Raw genomic sequence first — 18,529 nt, 5'->3', positions numbered from 1 at the left:
AAGTCTAGAAAAATTATCAATCAATGGAGTTTCACATGATGAAAAGCTGAAGAGGGAACATAATAAAAGCCTTACAATGTCTGAAGGATCACCATGCAGACGAACCTACAGAATTACTTAGTATAACTCTAGCATATAGTGCTAAAGGATGAGAGTTATGGACAAGAATCAGCTCAGAATAAGGAAATATTTTATTACAATAATTTATGTGCTATGCTAGAAGGGTTGACTAAAATGAGTGTACATTCTTGTAATGATTTTTTTTAGGCAAGTACAGGAAGAACACATGGCATAATATTGTGTGGAGAGATCTCTTCATTGAGAAGAAGATTGAAATAAGAAAGTGTTTTTCATACCAGATTTTAACCAATTAGAAAGGCCATGAAATAAATTCAGTGGGTCATGACCAGCTTTTTTTTACAGGAGATTTGAGCCCAAGGTTTTGTCACTGAGCTACATCCCCAGCCCTGTTTTATTTTTTATTTTGAGAAGAGTCTCACTAAGTTACTAAATTTTCCAGGCATTTGAACTTGTGATCCTTTTGCCTCAGCCTCCCAGTGTGCTGGGATTACAGTAATGCCCCACCATACCCAGTTATGACCAGCATTTTTTAAAGTAAAATAGAATAGAAAATATCCAAGATCATCACATGGCAAGGGTGTATGTGGTTTTAAGAAACCTGCTTTAGAAACATGTTGACACAGGTCTGAATGTGTCTCCTTAGTTATAGCACACTATATGTTTTTCTCTCCACAGCTTGCAATCAAAACTGTTTGAAAACTACTGCACTAGGTCCTCTTTCAGATTTTAATTCTGGCAGTTCAAAGAATTCTTATCTCTTTGTTGCAGAGATCTAAAATTGCTGTGTATGAGAAAATGTGGTCTTACATGAAATCGGCAGAGCCATCTGTGTTTACCAAAACAACAGCAGATGGGGTGGCCCGAGTGCGGAAGTCCAAGGGAAAGTTCGCCTTCCTGCTTGAGTCAACCATGAATGAGTACATTGAGCAGAGAAAACCGTGTGATACGATGAAAGTTGGTGGAAATCTGGATTCCAAAGGCTACGGTGTGGCAACCCCTAAAGGCTCAGCATTAAGGTGGGTGGAATAATATAACAATATCCGTGTTGTTATAGTATTCCACCTACCCTGATGCATTTTGTTGTCATTTTCTTTCTTGTGGATTTTGAGGTAACTTTTAAAAGTTTAAAATCTACAATATTCCATGGAGTTAAATAAGACGGTAAATTATGGTCTCATCTATTTAATGCATCCATTTTTTTAATATTCTCTCTCTGTGTTGTCCTCTCTGACTGTTTGTTGCTGTTTTAATTTTACAGTTCAACGGCTTTTTCAATTTAAATGGTAAAAGCCACGTTACGGTGCCATATGTGACGAATGTTAATTGCATGGATGTGGTGTTCTTGTTACTTTTTTTCTGAAAGACAATTTCCCCATCCCGCACACTTCAGTTTTGAGCAAATGTTATCCTCCATGCCACCTTCCAATATTTAACCCTGTATTTGCTGTACAGACATTTTTATAGCTCCACGTTCTGTGAAATTTAGCCAATTTGTCCTCTTGTGCTCCTTTTTATACGTTAACGATTTCCTAAGCATTTGTGCATTTTCTTACAAGTTATGTTTTATCGTTTCAAGAAATGCTGTTAACCTGGCAGTATTAAAACTGAATGAGCAAGGCCTCTTGGACAAATTGAAAAACAAATGGTGGTACGACAAAGGAGAGTGCGGCAGCGGGGGCGGTGACTCCAAGGTCAGCCTCAATGTCACCACAACCGGGTACTCTTAGTGACGAGTAATCGGCAAGACTGTTATCATTATTGAGGAGAGAGCACAAGACTCACATATAAAGTGGGATGACCAGGTTATTCCGCTGCTTGGCAGCTTTGGGAACCAGAAAGACTTTAGGGCGCTGCCCATATTTTTGATCTAACTTGGGTCCCTTCTTAAACTCCCAGACAGAGGCTCCCCATTCACACCCCTTCTCTTCCCTCACACACCAGACTGGTTACCTTACAAAGGCCATAATATAGGTTTTAATGCTCTATGCTTTCAAGAGCCCCAGGCTTTACTGTGAGACTGTCCCCACCTGCCTCAGTTGAGTGATATGTGAAATTAGATCCATCTAGTGAAAAGTTAGGTTATAGCTTCTTTTTTCTAGGATGTGATAGTTGTTCATAGAAGTTGGTTGATTGAGTAGAGGTGATTTCCTCAATTATGTGTATGGATGATGAGATATTCTCTATATTTAATGGCCCATGTAAGCTGGCCCCACTTAACTTGAAAACCAAAGAACAAGATTGGTTTCAAGTTAAATGGGGTCTTTCTTCAATAGGTCATCAAATATAGAGACTTTTCAAAGATATCTTGTGTATTTAAATAAGTGTGTCACCTAACTGTGGTATTATGTGTGTGAATGCTTGATTTGGCTTCTCCTTAGCCATGTTCTTGGTTCAGGTAGGTCTAACTTATCCAGGCTGCCATCATGAGAAAACTCATCTTACTTGGCCTTCCTTTGGTTCTTAACACTCTTTGGGTCTAGAATGAATGAGTAGCCATCATCCAAGCAACAAGAAATCAGGGCTCCCTCAAAAGCCAAGACATCAAGTCATGGAAAGACACACTGGGTAAGTGCAGGAGAGGACCTGAAAACAGAATTCTCCGTGGCCTGGAGAGTGTGAGAATATTGAAGCATGTGACATCAGCTCTCATACGATCAAGATACTATGGGCATCTTAAGGTGAACAAGTGTTTCCAACCACAGAGCAACAGACAGGCAAGCCAAAACTTTTCTCCTTCAGACACAATGGTTGTACCTCTGCTCTTCTCTTTTCCTCTCCATCCCTCAGGATCCTGATGCAAAAGTTAGTTTGCCAGTCTGCAGTATAATACAAGTTTGGAAACACTGATTCAGAGCACTCTCAAATAAATAAATTTAGAAACAACTGACTTCAGCTCATAATCTTATCAGTTATTAGCAAAGCCTTTTATTGTAAAACCTTGATTAACAAGAACTCATATAACCAGTACCTCAACTAACCGAATTATCCCCCTCAGAACTTCACATTGATGAGAAAGCATCAATAGTACCCAAAAAAAGAAGATCTCAAGGAATTGATGTTTTTAATCACTTGCCAAGAGATAACCTGTGGTTAGATCACATTCAGCTCTTTCTCCTATAACTTCTCTCCATCTGGATTGAGCCACAAACCTTAGAGGCTGCTTCCCTGAGGCAAGAAAGTGGATACAAGCATTTTAAGAAATCATGTCATTAGCCAAGAATAAAACAAAATGGGTATTCTTACTGAAAATTCCATCATTCTTTACAGATTTCAATTAATCAAGGTTTTGCTATGTGTCAAAAAGCAGTAGCTTCTTTTCTCACCAATGTGAACTGATGACATTGACAATTTATCCAAGTTTTCAGTTCATTTGATTTTTACAATGGCTAACGTGATACTTAGCACCTTCTTCCCAGTCTTTTTCTCATGTTATTAGCAGGCCACCAAGAAGCTAATTATACCACTGAAGTGAGCTGCAGAATGAAAATTGAGCTGGATTGGATACGTTGCTCTCATGAACTCATCATTCATGCTCAGCATAGTAAAAAGAACCCAGGGACTGTATCAAGATGACTCGAAATAATCCGCATGATGTCAAGTGCCCAGAGGTTTTCAAATAACCAGATGTTTGATAGTATATAAACAAAACCTGCACATATCTGACTTATATTTTACTTTTCATTCAGATATTTTGGTATCCTGAAGACCCCAAAATGTTAGCTCACCTATTTGCTAATTACAACCAGCAACGGAGCTCCTTTTTTTCTCAGCTAGCACTGCTGCAAAATGTTTTATCAAGTAATTTTATTGCCAGCTCACAATTTCCAGATTATCTGAATTTTGATATGCAAATAGTGTTTCAGTAAATCCTAAACATTTGCAACTTTTTTGACCATATTGCTACCTGCCGGGCATTTTTCAGGTCACTTTTCTTGGCCATTCCCTCAGTCAACCTTTGAAATAAGTCAACCTTTTTTTCAACTATGGATAATAGTATGATCAGTGAATCATACCCAACACTTGCTAATTCCTTTTCTGGATTACCAAGGAGCTTACCTTTGTCATCTTCCTTCTCACTACCTGCTGTTTTCTGAGAGTGAGCAAGAAAATGGGGCAACAGAGGAACTTGACTCTGTTCTACCACTACTTAGTGGTGATGGTAAATACAAATTAATGGAGACAGAGGTAGAAATGACAGTGAAACCTTGTGGATTTGGATCCCTCTAAATAATTTGTGATAAGCTAAACCGGGACCAGTCTATAAATTGACTTCATATTATTGGAAATGGAGACAAGAGGGCCGGAGATTTAGCTCAGTGGTTCTGCCGCCTGCCTCGCAAGCGCAAGGTCCCGAGTTTGATCCCCGGTACCAAAAAAAAAAAAGAAAGAAATGGAGACGAGAGAGATTTGTTAAGCAAATAAAGAGTTTAGACTAGTCAGTCAATGGGGTTTTTCCTTAAGAGAACAAACCCCTTTTCAAATATTGGAAGCACTTTATTAGATATAATCATATTCATTACAAATTTACCTGCTAAAATAGTTCTCACAAGGACCACCACTAAGGCAATATAGTCAGTTTGAATTACAAAATAGTCTTAAAGTAATAAGACTGTCATTCTTCAAACCCATTTTGTAATTCGGGACTTGCTTTACGGATTCAGACAATTCTTCCCCTCTGCTCAAATCAGTGAAATTTTACTGTATTAGCAAAATGGCTTGAGAATTAAAATTCTTTATTGTATCCTGTCCCCAGTTAATATGACAGCTGACTGTTGAACATACCATCACTTCACAGAGAAAGTGAGACTCAGAGATACTGGTGACTTTGAGAAGGTCACACAGCTAATGCTGTCACAAATCTCTGCTGACCTTTAGGGTCACCTCTTGTGATAATAATGCAGACAGCAATTTATTGCATCTACCCACCCAATAAGTAATGTGAATCTGGTTGCCTGTGATTATGTTTCCTTAAAAATCAGGTTCATTTTCAACTACCTTGGTAACTAGGCAAGTGGAATATTTAAGCCATTCCAGACCTCAATCCTGATTACTAAAAATGACAATAATCACAAAGTCTGACATTTATAAGTGCTTTTACTTTTTCAAAATCACTTCTGGACCTATTATCTCTGAAACCAGAAGAGGAAGAAATACTTGCATTACTTATCTCTCTGTCTCACTCCTACAACCTCTAAATAATGAAAAATGGACAATTATGTTAAATTGTTGACTTTTTCCTCTATAACATGAGCCATTATACATTCTGAGCCTATTCTACAAAAATCACTATATCATGGAAAGTGCCAGCAATTTTTCAGGCTCTTGTAAATGTATACATGCTTAAACTAATGTAATAAATATTTTATTGATTTTATTTTCTAAATACAAGGAATATAGAACAAAATCAGTAACTGAGGCAGCTCTTGAATTGGATCCACAGACCAGAACCAAAACAGTGCTTGGCTTTACCAGTTTCTCAACCTGGGCTAATAAGGCCGAAACAAAGTAGACTTGGTCCTTCCTTGATGGACTATAAATGCAGAGGCAAAGATCACAGAAAATAGAACTGTAGTTTGGAAATTTTAAACCTGAAAATCACCCTTTTATTTTAGTTCTTTATTACAATATGTATGCAAATGTAGTAATTAAGTAGGTTGTTTCAGGGATAAACCCAGATCACCAGCGGTTTGTGACATGGCCAGTGGAAGTCTGTCACTGTAGATCACAGCAGAGTGGAGATTTAGCTGCTGAATTGCCATATAGGCGTATCAGCTGCCTTCTACGGCTGCCTGTTGCCTTAAACTGACATTCTTCTGGTCCCTCCACCCACCCAATTTCATTTCCTTAATCTTGGGTGAAGGGTGCCAGCTTGGCTTTCCCATCTAGCTTTACCTTGCTGATGGGAGTGAGCTCAGTGACACAAGCTATTTGATGAGGATGAGAAGTTGCTCTAAACCATACCTTACCTCATCCAAGATTTGTACCTGGCTTTACTTCTATCCAGGTATTTAAGTAGACTTCACTATCCATATTTTCCAAGGTGAAAAATAGCACATATTATGTGCTTTGGGGAACAATGGAACAGATCTTTAAATGGGACCATTCTGAACCCCTTGACTTCCAGGATAACTGGACAATAGGTGAGTGCCTTTACTTGTACGAAATGTGGAGAAAAGAGAAACAAAGGAGGATTATGCAGTTCAATCTCCATTATTTAAATAAGTGGTAAGATCATTGTTATGACTTAGAGAGCATTGATAGAGAAGTGCAGTTAAGATATGGAAAGACTAAAAGAAACTGACTGATGTCCATCACACATATTGGGAAAAAAACAGGGAATTTGCTTTGAGAGATTCAAAAATGGACTGCAATTAAAATTGTGTTTACTTTCATATGGAAGCTTTTATGGTATCTAAAAAACTTTGTTCTCTTAAGAAATTCAAACAGGTTCCTCCTCTTTCTTCCCAGCAATCTTTTTTTTTAATCCCATGCATTTGCTTAGCAAGTCTCTCTTCTATTCAAAGATAACAAAAAGTGACACTTGAAGACAGCCTATTTCCAAATTCCCTCAGCTCCATAACATTGGTGGAGCTTAGACCAATGATGCTGTAACTATATTTCCCATATGTATAAATGAGATCTTCAATTTGTGTGTATTTCTTCTTCTGTGTATGTCTAAAAATCTCCTCTCGTATGCCACCATCTCTTAATCACTTCTCTTCCACACCCAGAATTCTTTGACATTCTTGGGCCTTGGGTAATGGATATGAATCAGCATCTGCTTTTACCTGCAACAAAATGGACCTTTTACTGGCAGGAGCCATCTCTAAAGGTAGAAATTTTGGATACCCAGGGTTAAGATGGACCCCAATGACGCTTTATTGACACTGTTATGTGTGTAGGCAAGAATCATTACAGATCGATGGCACTTCCTGGGTCTTAACAGAAGTTCCTGTGAATCTCCAAGACTGGTTTCAGATCGAGGAGTAGGGTGAGTATGTTATGATCTTCGTTGGTTGCATGTTTCTGTGCTGGTACTGCCTCCTGGAAATATGAAGAACCTGACAGTTTTCTTTCCTGTAGTGACTAAATTTGCTCATTGAACTTACTCAGGCCTTCCTCCCAAGAGCAAATCCTCACTTTTTCTCAAATGGCTGCTTCAAGCAAGGGACCTATTGCCTTAAGAACTGTGGCTGCCAAACCATTCATTTTTCCAAATGGTGTTAAAGAATAAATTCTACCACCGGAAAACAATGTAAAATCCAGAAAGAAAATATTTTTAAATTATTTCATTCTGTGACTTTTAAAAATTGACTGTGTGGCCTAAAATGAGTTCTATGATTCAGGGATGACTGTTTGCCTTTGGTATTATCCTGATAACATGAATGTGTTTCTCATTGACAAATAACGATCAAATATCCAACATCACAGCTACAGAAAGACCAGCAGGAGTGAAAAGCCTGAAGGTAAGAATGATATTATCCACTTGCCAAGAGGAAAGACACCGTTGCAGTGGCAAAGATTGAAGTGGTGCACACATCTGTGCCCTGTCTACCCCTTGAAGACCAAATCATTTGGTTTGCTTTTATTTTGAGTGGTTATAGAACTACACTGTCTGAAAGGTAGGACAGCAATGGAAAAGAAACATGAAGGATTTGATGCAACTGAAATACATTTGTTTAAGGTGGGAGCTGGGACTGGTGGAGCAGGGTGGGGGCAAATATGGAGAACAATTGAAATTCTTTCTCTTTTGACTTCTAGAGAGCGGTATAGCATTTGGCCCTTGGCACATGAGGCTGATACCCATTGGTCAGAGGTGGCAAAAATGGGATCCAAGTGCTGGATTCACCTTTTTGCTTAATTTCATCTGGCACTGATGTGAATATATCTTAAAAAATAGACCTAAGGCAATAGCATACTTTTAAATATATATACACTATATATGCATATATGACTATATGTACACATTCATACATAAATTATCATATATGTATATCTGTTTATATGTGTTACATATATAGTAAGACTCCTAGTGTGTCTAGCATCACTACTGCAAATGCCAGTGAAATATGTGGATGCTAGAGTGTATGTTAGAAGAGGATAGTAGATATCCTTGGCATGGCAACCAGTAGTCAGCTTTCTGATCTGATACATAGATACCATTTTTGGAATATATATTTGGATATAAGCTAAGACTATTTTTCAATGGCTATTAGAGAAAAAAGAGGATGGTGGCACACATAAGATTAAATTCTCAATGGATATTTTGCTTAGAATCAGGGGATTGAGCTAGATGTCTTCAGAAACACTCATCCTTTGTGTTTCTGGAAAACTCAAATGATCCAGGCATATGACAGGCGTTGAAAATTGTGACCCAATGACCTAGATGTCTTCAGAAACACTCCTAATTTGAGTTTCTGGCCTCTCTTGGTGCCATGAAAATGAACTAAAGAAAACACACATGCATAATAAAGCCCAACCAGATTTGATAGTTTGAATTTTTAATGCATATTAACATAGAATTTTCAAGTGATTCACATCAATCATGTACTTAAGAAAATATCTGTGGCCACATTATAACTAAAATTGCCTTCCCTTTATCAGGGATATATTGAGTATGAAGTCTTCCTAGACAAATTAGGCTGTGTGAAATTGTCCACAACCAATAATGGCTTTGGATTCTGGTTCTAGACGAGGAAGCTGGACAGAAGTCTAACTTGACAGAAGTTCATCAGTGAAATTCACAGCCTGTGAAATCAGAGTGTGTTTGTTTTAAACACCACTGGCTTATGCCACATATCTTCAAGTTGCTTCTGGGGACTGCTGTGTTACCACAGATGTTCCTCAATAGGTTTCAGTCACTAGCACTGTTAGGCCCTTAGTAAAATGACTCACAGATTTCAAGTCCTAATGTTACGTGCATTCATTATTGAATTTGCTCTTTGCACTCATATTAAATTATGACTTCATTAGCCAGGAGCGAAATAGGTTTGAGCTACATTTTTGAAATACATGATTATAAATACTCTTTCAGAGAGAGCTTCCTGCAGCTATGTACTGCATAACTCTGCAAATCATTGCATGTGCCCCTGAAGAATGAGGGTCACCTAGGTGGTCTGAGTTCAATAATGCTGGCAGTGTACATGCTCCCAGGTTTTGGAGAAAGTTCAGGCTGATCCATGGGTAGAAAGATTGAAAGAGGAACCCATGTAAAAGAAAGAATAACAATTTCTTTAAAAGGGCTCCAGATATGAGTGTACTCTAGAGAATGGTTTGAACTGCCACGGCTTCCAACCACTGCTATATGGAAGGATAAATCCATTCACTGCACATCCCAAGTTAGCCAACAGAAAAGAATATAAAGGACTACATAGAAAATCCTATTATTCAACAAAAAATTCTTCTCTTGCTTGATCATCAATTGGCTTCAACTAAATGAAGCAAGATCAACCTGGGCAGAGATGGCTGTGCCTACCCATGTATACCTTTCATGTCTTGAGTAAGGCTACTGCTTCACCAGACAAGGCTGGAGTGAGTGAGTGAGAAGAGTGGCTTGTCAGCATGAAAATCTAAAATATCTTCAGGGGAAAAAGCCAGAAAAGCCTGGCAAAGTGTCACAAATTTGTAAACCCACCCAGCTACACAGGAAGCTGAAGCCGAAGAATCACAAGTTAGAGTCTAGCCTGGGAAACTTAATGAAAACTTGACTCCAAAAGCAACATTTTTTAAATTTCTAAATAAAGAAAAAAACAGGCTAGGACTGTAGCCCAGTGCTTGCTGGGTTCAATCCCCATTAGTCCATTTCTTTAAAAGCGAGAAAAAGGAAAGATGACTGTTCTCCCTCCACTAGGCCAAAGATAACACTGAAAGAGCCATTCAAAACATCACTAGATACCAAGAAGCAAGTGTTAGTAACTTGGAGCAAGTGTTTGGATCAGAGATAGGGTGAAGGAGGGGCTTCTAGCTCAGGTTGTGATCAGTTCCCATTTTCATCATCCACATATTGAGTTGTCAGAGCAGGTTCTAATTAAGTATGAAAATGCACTGTCCTTGCTCATCTATTTCTTCTACATGTCTTGTGATCTTATCTTCCTCTGTAACCTACATATTTACACATATATCTATCCCTTCTAAGGGCACCATTAAAGGTCTTCTGCAGTCATTAAACAGGCATTTGCTCTTCAGGTGTCCCTGCTGAGGAAGAAACGAAGCCATGTAGAGCAGAATATATCCCACAGTCTCTCAGGAGGATAAATCACACTATTCTATATTTTCAGGCCCAGAGGTATACCATAGTACAAAATCCTCCTCCAACCCTTCTAGGGTCGCCAGATTATTTGGAGGAATCAACTTGGTAATTAATTCACAAGACTACCCCATCTTTCCTACTCCCAGTATATTTTGGTTCATAGTAAGAAATCCAACATGGCTTCAAGCTAATTTATTTACTATTTTCAATATTTCTGGGAATAAAAACTTTTAATTGGGCAGTTCTTTTTAAATATATCAAAATTTTATTTATTTTGATTTTTTAGATAAAAAGTTTATACTTTCACAGAAATAAAAACAACAATTGTATACTTACGCTAAAGCTGTCTCCAAAATGCAAGGTTTACCATCACTAAGATAGCATTGCTTCTTTGAGATGGCTGGCTGGTATATCCCAGCAACTGCCCTGGAATCGAGACACCCACCACCTGTGAGCACAGTGCTTTGTAACTGAGTTATTGCCAGGTGTGGGTGGAAGAGATAGAAATTTGTATCATCCAATCTTTTCTTCAAAAATACAACTCATTATCAAAGCACTATGAGTTACCCTATATAAAAAACAAACCTATGTCCCTACACAATTATTTCCCACAATCAAGAATCAACATCCTGACACAAGTCAACATTCCCTCCACATACTTTTAAATGACTATCCAATTTGCATTTTTCCCATACCCTCTCCATCTGAGTTGTATGCACTTTTATGACTTGGATGCCATAAAATATTTTCTTTTTGGAGAAATTTACATTCTTTCCCTACCCCCAAAACATTTTTAAAATATAACAGAATAAAGAGTTTTTATTTGCAAATAGTTACACTCTGCTTCATTTCCCATTTATCAGGAAGACTTGTATTTCAACAATGCATGTTCCTCAAACTTACAGATGTGAAAGTCTCATGGTAGAATCTCAGGTATCAATTAAGAAAACAATTTGGAAGGGGAGACATTCCCAGACCCTTACAATTAAATCACAAAGTCCTCCTCTTTTCTCTCTAAGCTTGCTGACCCATGACTTTGTCTTAAGAGGGATCTAGTCAGAAAAAATCTATAGCAAGCCCTTCAGGGGGGAAATGCTTGGCTAATTTCCATGATAGCCATCTGACCTACTTTGTTTAATTCTTTTTGTTCTCCATTGAAGTGAATACAATAAATATTTCTGACTCATAATTCTCTCAGGTACCAGTTAAGGGCCTGCAGTAATTGCTTGAAATACTACCTGGAAAAATATTGCTGGATCACAGTAAAAGGCCTCAGCTGCAAAATATGCCCTTGCTAAATTGATAGTTATTTGGAGAAGCGAGATCCCTAAAGAAAAAAATAATAATAATTGTGAACATCTAAGCTTGAAGAACAGAATTAGGGGCAGCCACTACCCTTTTTTGTGTTCCACTGGAAAATGCGTGGAGAGCAATGTGTATTAATTTGCCTTCTGGCCTGCTCCATAATTTGCTGTAGTGGCTTGAGCAGATTGCTTAACCTATCTGTGCCTCAGTTTCTTTATTTATTAAGTAGGGGGAGACCATAACTTTACCTTCTTAGCATGATCATTAAACTTGATTATTATAATTTAATAATCATTAAAGGTAATAGGTTGAAAAACTTTAACAAGCTAAAAGACAGTTATCAATTTAGCATATATTTCTTGAGAAAAGTACTTTAACCGTGAATGTAGATGCATAAGCCCTGGTCCCTGCTCTTGAAAAGCAAACAGTCTAGTGGGAGTCACAGACATTGACATAAATAATAAAACAAGACAGAGGATGATGGCAGGGAGAGAAAATATTGGAAGAGCAAAAATGGCTTCATGGAGAAAGTGACATTTAAAATGACCAAATGCTCACCTAATTTCCTTTTCTTCAAAGTACTAGTGTGTGTGTGTGTGTGTGTGTGTGTGTGTGTGTGTGTGTGTTGCTGGAGAAAATATCAAAACATTCAGTTGATTTGGTTTGGGCTAGGCAATATGCTTAATAAGCTACAGCAAGAGAAAACATTGTGTAGATAAAAGCAGTTTTTCTCTGCCATCTTGGAAATTTAGTCTATACCACAGCAAGATGGAGTTCTACAAACTTTAGCATTTAAAGTATTTCATTTACTTGGCAGCTATCCTAACTTTGTTAAGTGGTATTATTTGTGATTTCTGATTACAGTTTTTATATGCTCTTGGCTGTGCTGCTACTTGAATTGTTTGTTTTCTTCCCTCATTTTTATTTAGAAGTTCCCAAATTCACATTGGTTCCCTGCCAGTTTTCACAAACCCCGTGATTTTATTTTCCATTCAGAGACACATTTCTAAGAGAATGCCATTTGTCAGAGTTCTCTAACATCCTATGGTATCCCAGAGGAGATCTGGATGCTCTGAGGCCTGCTTTCTCAACCTCAGCATTATTGGCATTTGGGGCCATATGATTCTGTGTTGTTGAAGCTCTCCAGTATATTATAGGATATGTAGCAGCATCCTTGGCCTCTACCCACTGGATGCCTATAGCATTCCCCCACCCAGTCATAATAACAAAAAATGACACCAAATACTGGCAAATGTCCTCTGGAGGACAGAAAGCCCCTAAGTTGAGAACCATTGCTCTAAAGTAACCTCCCCTGTCACTGTAGAGGACATGGGAGTGGAGAGCAGCTACCAGCCATTCTGTGAAAGCCACTGGATGGCAAACCAGGGATAGGCCAGAAGTAAGATACCAAATTGCTTATTGATGTACTAACCCTGGGTTTTGGCAAAAGTGTATATGAGGGCAGCCCAGGATATACCCCTAGTACTTTTCTTCCCTCCTCCAAAACTGGTGCTTCTTAAACTTTTTGTCCCATATCCTTTTTATACTCCAAAAAAAAAAATGAGAACCCAGAAAAGATTTTGTTTATGTGTTATAGCTATTAATATTCACCACATCAGAAATGAAAACTGAAAAATTTTAAAGTACTCATTCATTCATCTAAATGTAATAAGCCCAATATGTTAACATGAATAATATCCTTTTTATGGAAACAATTATACTTTTCCAAAACAAAAGAAATAATTGACAAGAGTGTTATTGGCCTATATTTTTGCAAATGTCTTTAATATCAGGCTTAAACATAAAAGAGAATGAGATTCTCATTTCTGTCTTCTCATTCAACCTGTTGTGATGTCACACATCACGTAGCCTCCAGGAAATTTCACTATACATCATGAGGGAATAATAGGGAGAAGACCAGGTAATGTCTTAATATTACTATTAAAAGTTTTGACTTCACGGACCCTCTGATGAAAGGGTTTCAAATATCCCCCAGGGGTTCCTAGACCACACTTTGAAAATCACTGTTTAAACTAACATGTTATACTTCTATCAAACTAGCTCACTTAAGGATTAACAATGCCTTTAAAAACCAAGATCTCTAAAGAATAACACCCCTCTTTCAGGCCCTAATGTGAATACCTTTAATCAGACTGCTCTGTACCTAATACCTAGTGAAAGCAGCAGTACTAAAGAAACTGAATGGAACCTTGAATGATGGGGCCTGGTCAGGGCTTAGCAAGAAGCTGTCTGACAGCACAGGGCCCTTTACAATAAAAAAAGGAGGAAATACAGAAAGGAAGAAGAAGATGCTTTGTACTTTTTCCTGTGGTCCTGATGAGCTCAGGTCACCTCTATGTCATTGGAAATCACCTTTGACCTGCATCCTGAGCCAACTTGCACATGCTGAGCTTCATGCCACCGCCTGGCTTAAGAGATAGCATTGGGAAGGCAGTGGTTGAAATAATATGGGAAGGAAGTGGGGGAGAGAGTGGCGGGGTGCAGATGGTGTGAGTAGGGTAGAAGGCAGCTCCAACATTGATCTCAGGGCCATAGATGGCCTGTCTGGCCTTTATAAATCCTAAAGTTTCACTTTCACTGACAAAAAATATATTAGAGCTTCAGTTTTATTGTTTTGTATTCCAAGCTATTCTGATTTGCCTTTGAGAATGCTAGGGGTTTGAGGATTCACTGAAGGGCTCCAACTTCCTTGTAAGAAATAGAATGCTGATATTTCATCTGCCAGACCCTGCACTAATCAAGGAAGTGTCATCCCCCTACACTAAAGACTTATAGTTTGTCAAATCTCAAGTATTCTGAAATTGTTTACTATTTTTAAGTGATGATACATATCTCCAGATGAGATGGCCCCTCTGCTCTTGATAGCAAATGGAGGAGGAAAGGAAATAGTCACTAGAACTTGGTATGGTCAAGGTCAGATTTTTGTGATTATAGGAATTCTTGTCAGTTAGTGGGTCCAACTTACCCAAAATAAGCCAAGAAATTTTATGGCATGTTCATGGTTGCAAAAATTTGTCTGATATCTTCCTTTTAAATTAGTGACATTCAGTGAAGGGAGGGCAAGGAAAGGGGAAAAAAAATAAGAACCAAGATACTCATGTAATGGTACAAGATCCCAATGATGAATATAAATGTATTTTATACCTAAAATGTACCAATAAACTTAATGGGGAAAAAAAGATAAATTAGTGACATTCAGACCACCAGGCACTACTATTGGCAATATTGTTCACATGAATATGAACACATTTTATTGCTTCATAATGGTGGTTTATGCCACCCTTTTAATAATGCAGTTTTTACTCAAAACTATTACAGATTCTCCATTTAAAATTCAATATCTCTAGGAAGAAGAGAGGTCATTAGTCCTATTTTGCAGCTGAAGAAATCTCTGAAAGAGAAAATCTTTATCCTAGGGCCAGTAAGGTTGCACCCATTTGCCCCATGGCTCCAAATACAGTCCTTATACTTTAAGCAGTGAAGGACTAAGGAGCAGTGTCTTGGCCTCCTGGGACTGCATCAGCCTCTCAGTTGAGGGGGTCTTATCTTCCTAGGAGAACTTACCTAAGTTGTTCCTCTCCAGTGCTACCCAACAGTGGCAGAGTTAGTTTGTCATGTTATATCATGCCCTATAAATTCTGTTTTGAAACAATCTGGCCCACTGCCTGGTGATCTGAGTTAACCATGGACATATCACCACATCAGAAAGACAGGTAATAACTCAGAAAACAGTGCATAAGCCAGTTTTTCCACTTTTAAAAATACTCCTCTTAACTAAATTCAGATGTCCACATTATACCTTTAACACTAAGATCACTGTGTGCCTAAGAATTTAGAAGACATGTTTGTGAAATGAGGACATATATATCATACAATTCTTTCTGAGATCATTTTCAGCTCAGCAACAGATTTGTGTAGTAAGAGACAAGAAGGCATGTGATTCAGGTAGAATCTAGCTTCTGTTCAGATTCACGCATTTGTCAGTCCGCAATATGGAAATGCTTCCTTTTCTGGCACCATCCCCTTCCTGGCTCCCCCATAAAAGTTGCTTTCTGTCTAGAAGTACAACAAGACACCCAGTTAGATCAAACCTAACGTGCCTCTGTCACAAAGCTACTGTAAGCTGCCGCCGACAATTGTCACCTGAGGGGAGACCCTCCTCACCACACACAGCCTATCTGAGGAGTGCCTTTTTTTCTATCCTCATTATTTAACAGTGTGTGCCGATTACTCAAAGCGATATGGGCAGGCCCTGGTAAATATAGCGTTGCTGTAGTGTTAACTTTTTATAAGGTAATGCTCAGGTTGCCTGCAGTGTCTAAAATTACTCTGTGGCCAGGGCCCCCTGCTTTATCGCTTTCTATAGTTTTAAAGTAGTTTAAAGCTTGAATAACATAAAATAACATAATATAATGTTATTTATGTTATTTCCCACGTGAAGAACGCCTGTAAACCTTGCAGTATTGAAACTCAGTGAACAAGGCATCTTAGACAAGCTGAAAAACAAATGGTGGTACGATAAGGGGGAATGTGGAGCCAAGGACTCCGGGAGTAAGGTCAGTCGCTGAAGGTCTTTTTGTACTGATTAGCAATCACATTTTGACCCACTGTTTCTTTTCTACCCCCAAACGGCTTTCCTTCCCAACACACACTCCCTGTCACAGTGGGACCCCTTTATAACACCAGCGCTAAAGGAATACGGCAAACGCCAGCCCCAGAGGCTTGCCCCATGACATCAACTGTACACTCTGCAGAGCTGTTATGATGATGAGGGAACTCAATGTGGCCCACTGCACTCTAAAGCTTAAAATAATAAGCTGTGTTATAAGGGGGTTTTACTGTTTTCCACATTTCAAAAGTGCAAAGAGAAAACATAGCAACAACAACCAAAAGAAAAAAAAAAAAGATCCAGTCGTGACAGTGCTTTTACTTAACCTCTTACAATGTCAGAGACTTTGTAGTTGTAAATATCTTTGGTTCTTGATATTAATATATTACATATATCCCATCTGAAAGCAAAGAAGGACTGGTCTCTGTAAGTACAGCTATTAGCTCCATCCCAGCTGCTGTCACATTGAGTTCAGTATCTATTTGGATCTCAAAGCTCATTAAGTCTGTCACACTTCTCTCTCCAAAGGTCTCATTTGAATCTCTGTGTGAAACACTTTTAAAATTTAGTCGCATGCTCCTTAAGGGTGTACATTGTCAGGATAACATCACATTGATAAGCATGAAACACTCTTCCCCTCCTCCTCCCTGCCCCCCTTCGCTCCCCTAAGAAAGTTCTTTTTAGTTTCAATTTTTGCCTTTTCCTTTTTTTGAACTAATATTGTGGTATCAGTTAATTCATTTCATGAAATTCCACTCATTTTCCCCGTGCAGTGAACCATTTTGCTCCTGGTCTTCTACACCCCACACCAGGGAATTTTATAACTACTGTGAAACTTAAACATGTGGAACTTGAAACTTTTCTTGTTGCTACAGCTTTCATGGGTGATATTAAAGGACCACTCCCCCCACCTTTTAAATACCATCTACATATACAAATATGATGGCAGAGGGAGGGTTACCAGAAATTGTTCCATTTCCTAATAGACTGTGGAACATCCTTGCAGATAGTCTCATCAGCCTCCTTAAAGAGATGATTCATTGTTTCCCAATTGACAAAAAGTCTTAGCACTCAGCTTTCATTTGTCTTAGCACAGTGTCTATCTGCAAGGTTGTTGTGGACACAAGGCATCCCAACACGCCCTTAGTGAATGTGATTCAATTTCAATTAGCCTTTTTGGAGGCAAACAAATATAGGACTGGCTCCTTTGAAAATAGGATCAGAAGGACATGGAACATGGCCATATTGCCTTTCCATTTGATTCTTTAAATACAACAGGACTAGTTGAACAACAGTGTTAAGGGTCAGCAATGGCTATCATCTGCTCATTCTGACATCATTTAAACAAGATGCTCAAAATTCACTGGCTTAAAAATTTAGGTATTCTGTTCAGTTACATTCAGCAGCAAAATGGTTACATTCCCTCTAAAAAGACTACAAAATGCTATTTTTTTTTCAAAGAAAGACTCCTGGTCCTTGGTGTGTCCTACCTCAAGGTAGGGCTCAAGACACCAACTTTTTTCTTTCCATCATTCAGCAGTTCAGTTTTTGCTTTTTCATACAGGCAGATAGCTTAGTCAGATTTGTAGTTTGACCTGAAAGTCACTGACCGGCTTCCTCGATTTTCCCCCCATGTTAAACAGAAAGAAGTTAAGTGTAGGGTTTTTTTTAAATTATTCTCTACATTCTCTGGAGTAAAAGCTGAAAATAAGCTGGAATTTTTTTTAATCATCAGCCTCCTGGAAAAGCTTTCTGATTTGTATGGAGCCAATCCAGGACCCAAAGAGTCCTCCTGACAGATACCTTAAGCTCTCAGGAAAATGGAACAGAGCCAATTCTTTGTGCTACACCTTTGTTCTAGCAGTACAAAGTCTTGCTGCCCTGATTTTGACTAGGATGAGAACCTAGCAACCAATGCCTAAAGGGAGCAATTTCTCAGTCACTGAGGAAAGAGGAAAGTTAACCCTTTTTAAACAAACCCTGGTGGAGTAACTTTCCAGACAATAATATCAAAAACTTTTACTATTCTCACCAAATATCTTAAAGACTAGTTGTCAAAGGTGGTCTCCAGGAGAAAAAGGGAGAAAGGGGTGCTGCGGGGCAGAGAGAGGAAAGAGTGCTTCAAGTTCCCAAATGAAAAGAGTGTTACATTTGTAGATATTATGCCACAGCTCAACTCTGGAAAATGGTGTTTGTTGAGATTAGCAGTGGGATAAATTATGCTTGTGTTTACTGTTTTGTTCCCATGACCAAGTGCTGTCTTA

The 18,529-nt window shown here is 38.5% G+C and overlaps 1 protein-coding gene across 4 annotated transcripts in view; it reads left to right on the top strand.

Moving 5' to 3' along the window:
- Positions 1 to 18,529, top strand: part of Gria3 (glutamate ionotropic receptor AMPA type subunit 3) — a 356,081-nt gene that overhangs the window by 329,905 nt on the left and 7,647 nt on the right. For 2 of the 4 annotated variants that reach the window (XM_004860012.3, XM_004860013.3), the window contains exons 13-14: positions 850 to 1,097; positions 16,098 to 16,212. In XM_004860012.3, coding sequence (XP_004860069.1) covers positions 850 to 1,097; positions 16,098 to 16,212 — 363 coding nt within the window. Of the gene's footprint in view, positions 1 to 849; positions 1,098 to 1,657; positions 1,773 to 16,097; positions 16,213 to 18,529 lie in introns of all 4 variants that reach the window. The other 2 variants (XR_015446824.1, XM_004860014.3) reach the window with 2 other exon arrangements.

This window comes from Heterocephalus glaber, unplaced genomic scaffold, assembly GCF_053883595.1.
Source record: "Heterocephalus glaber isolate CG9 unplaced genomic scaffold, H.glaber_assembly_v1.0 deba00001729, whole genome shotgun sequence".
Lineage (NCBI taxonomy): Eukaryota > Metazoa > Chordata > Mammalia > Rodentia > Bathyergidae > Heterocephalus > Heterocephalus glaber.
This window is presented reverse-complemented; position numbering and strand designations above follow the sequence as displayed.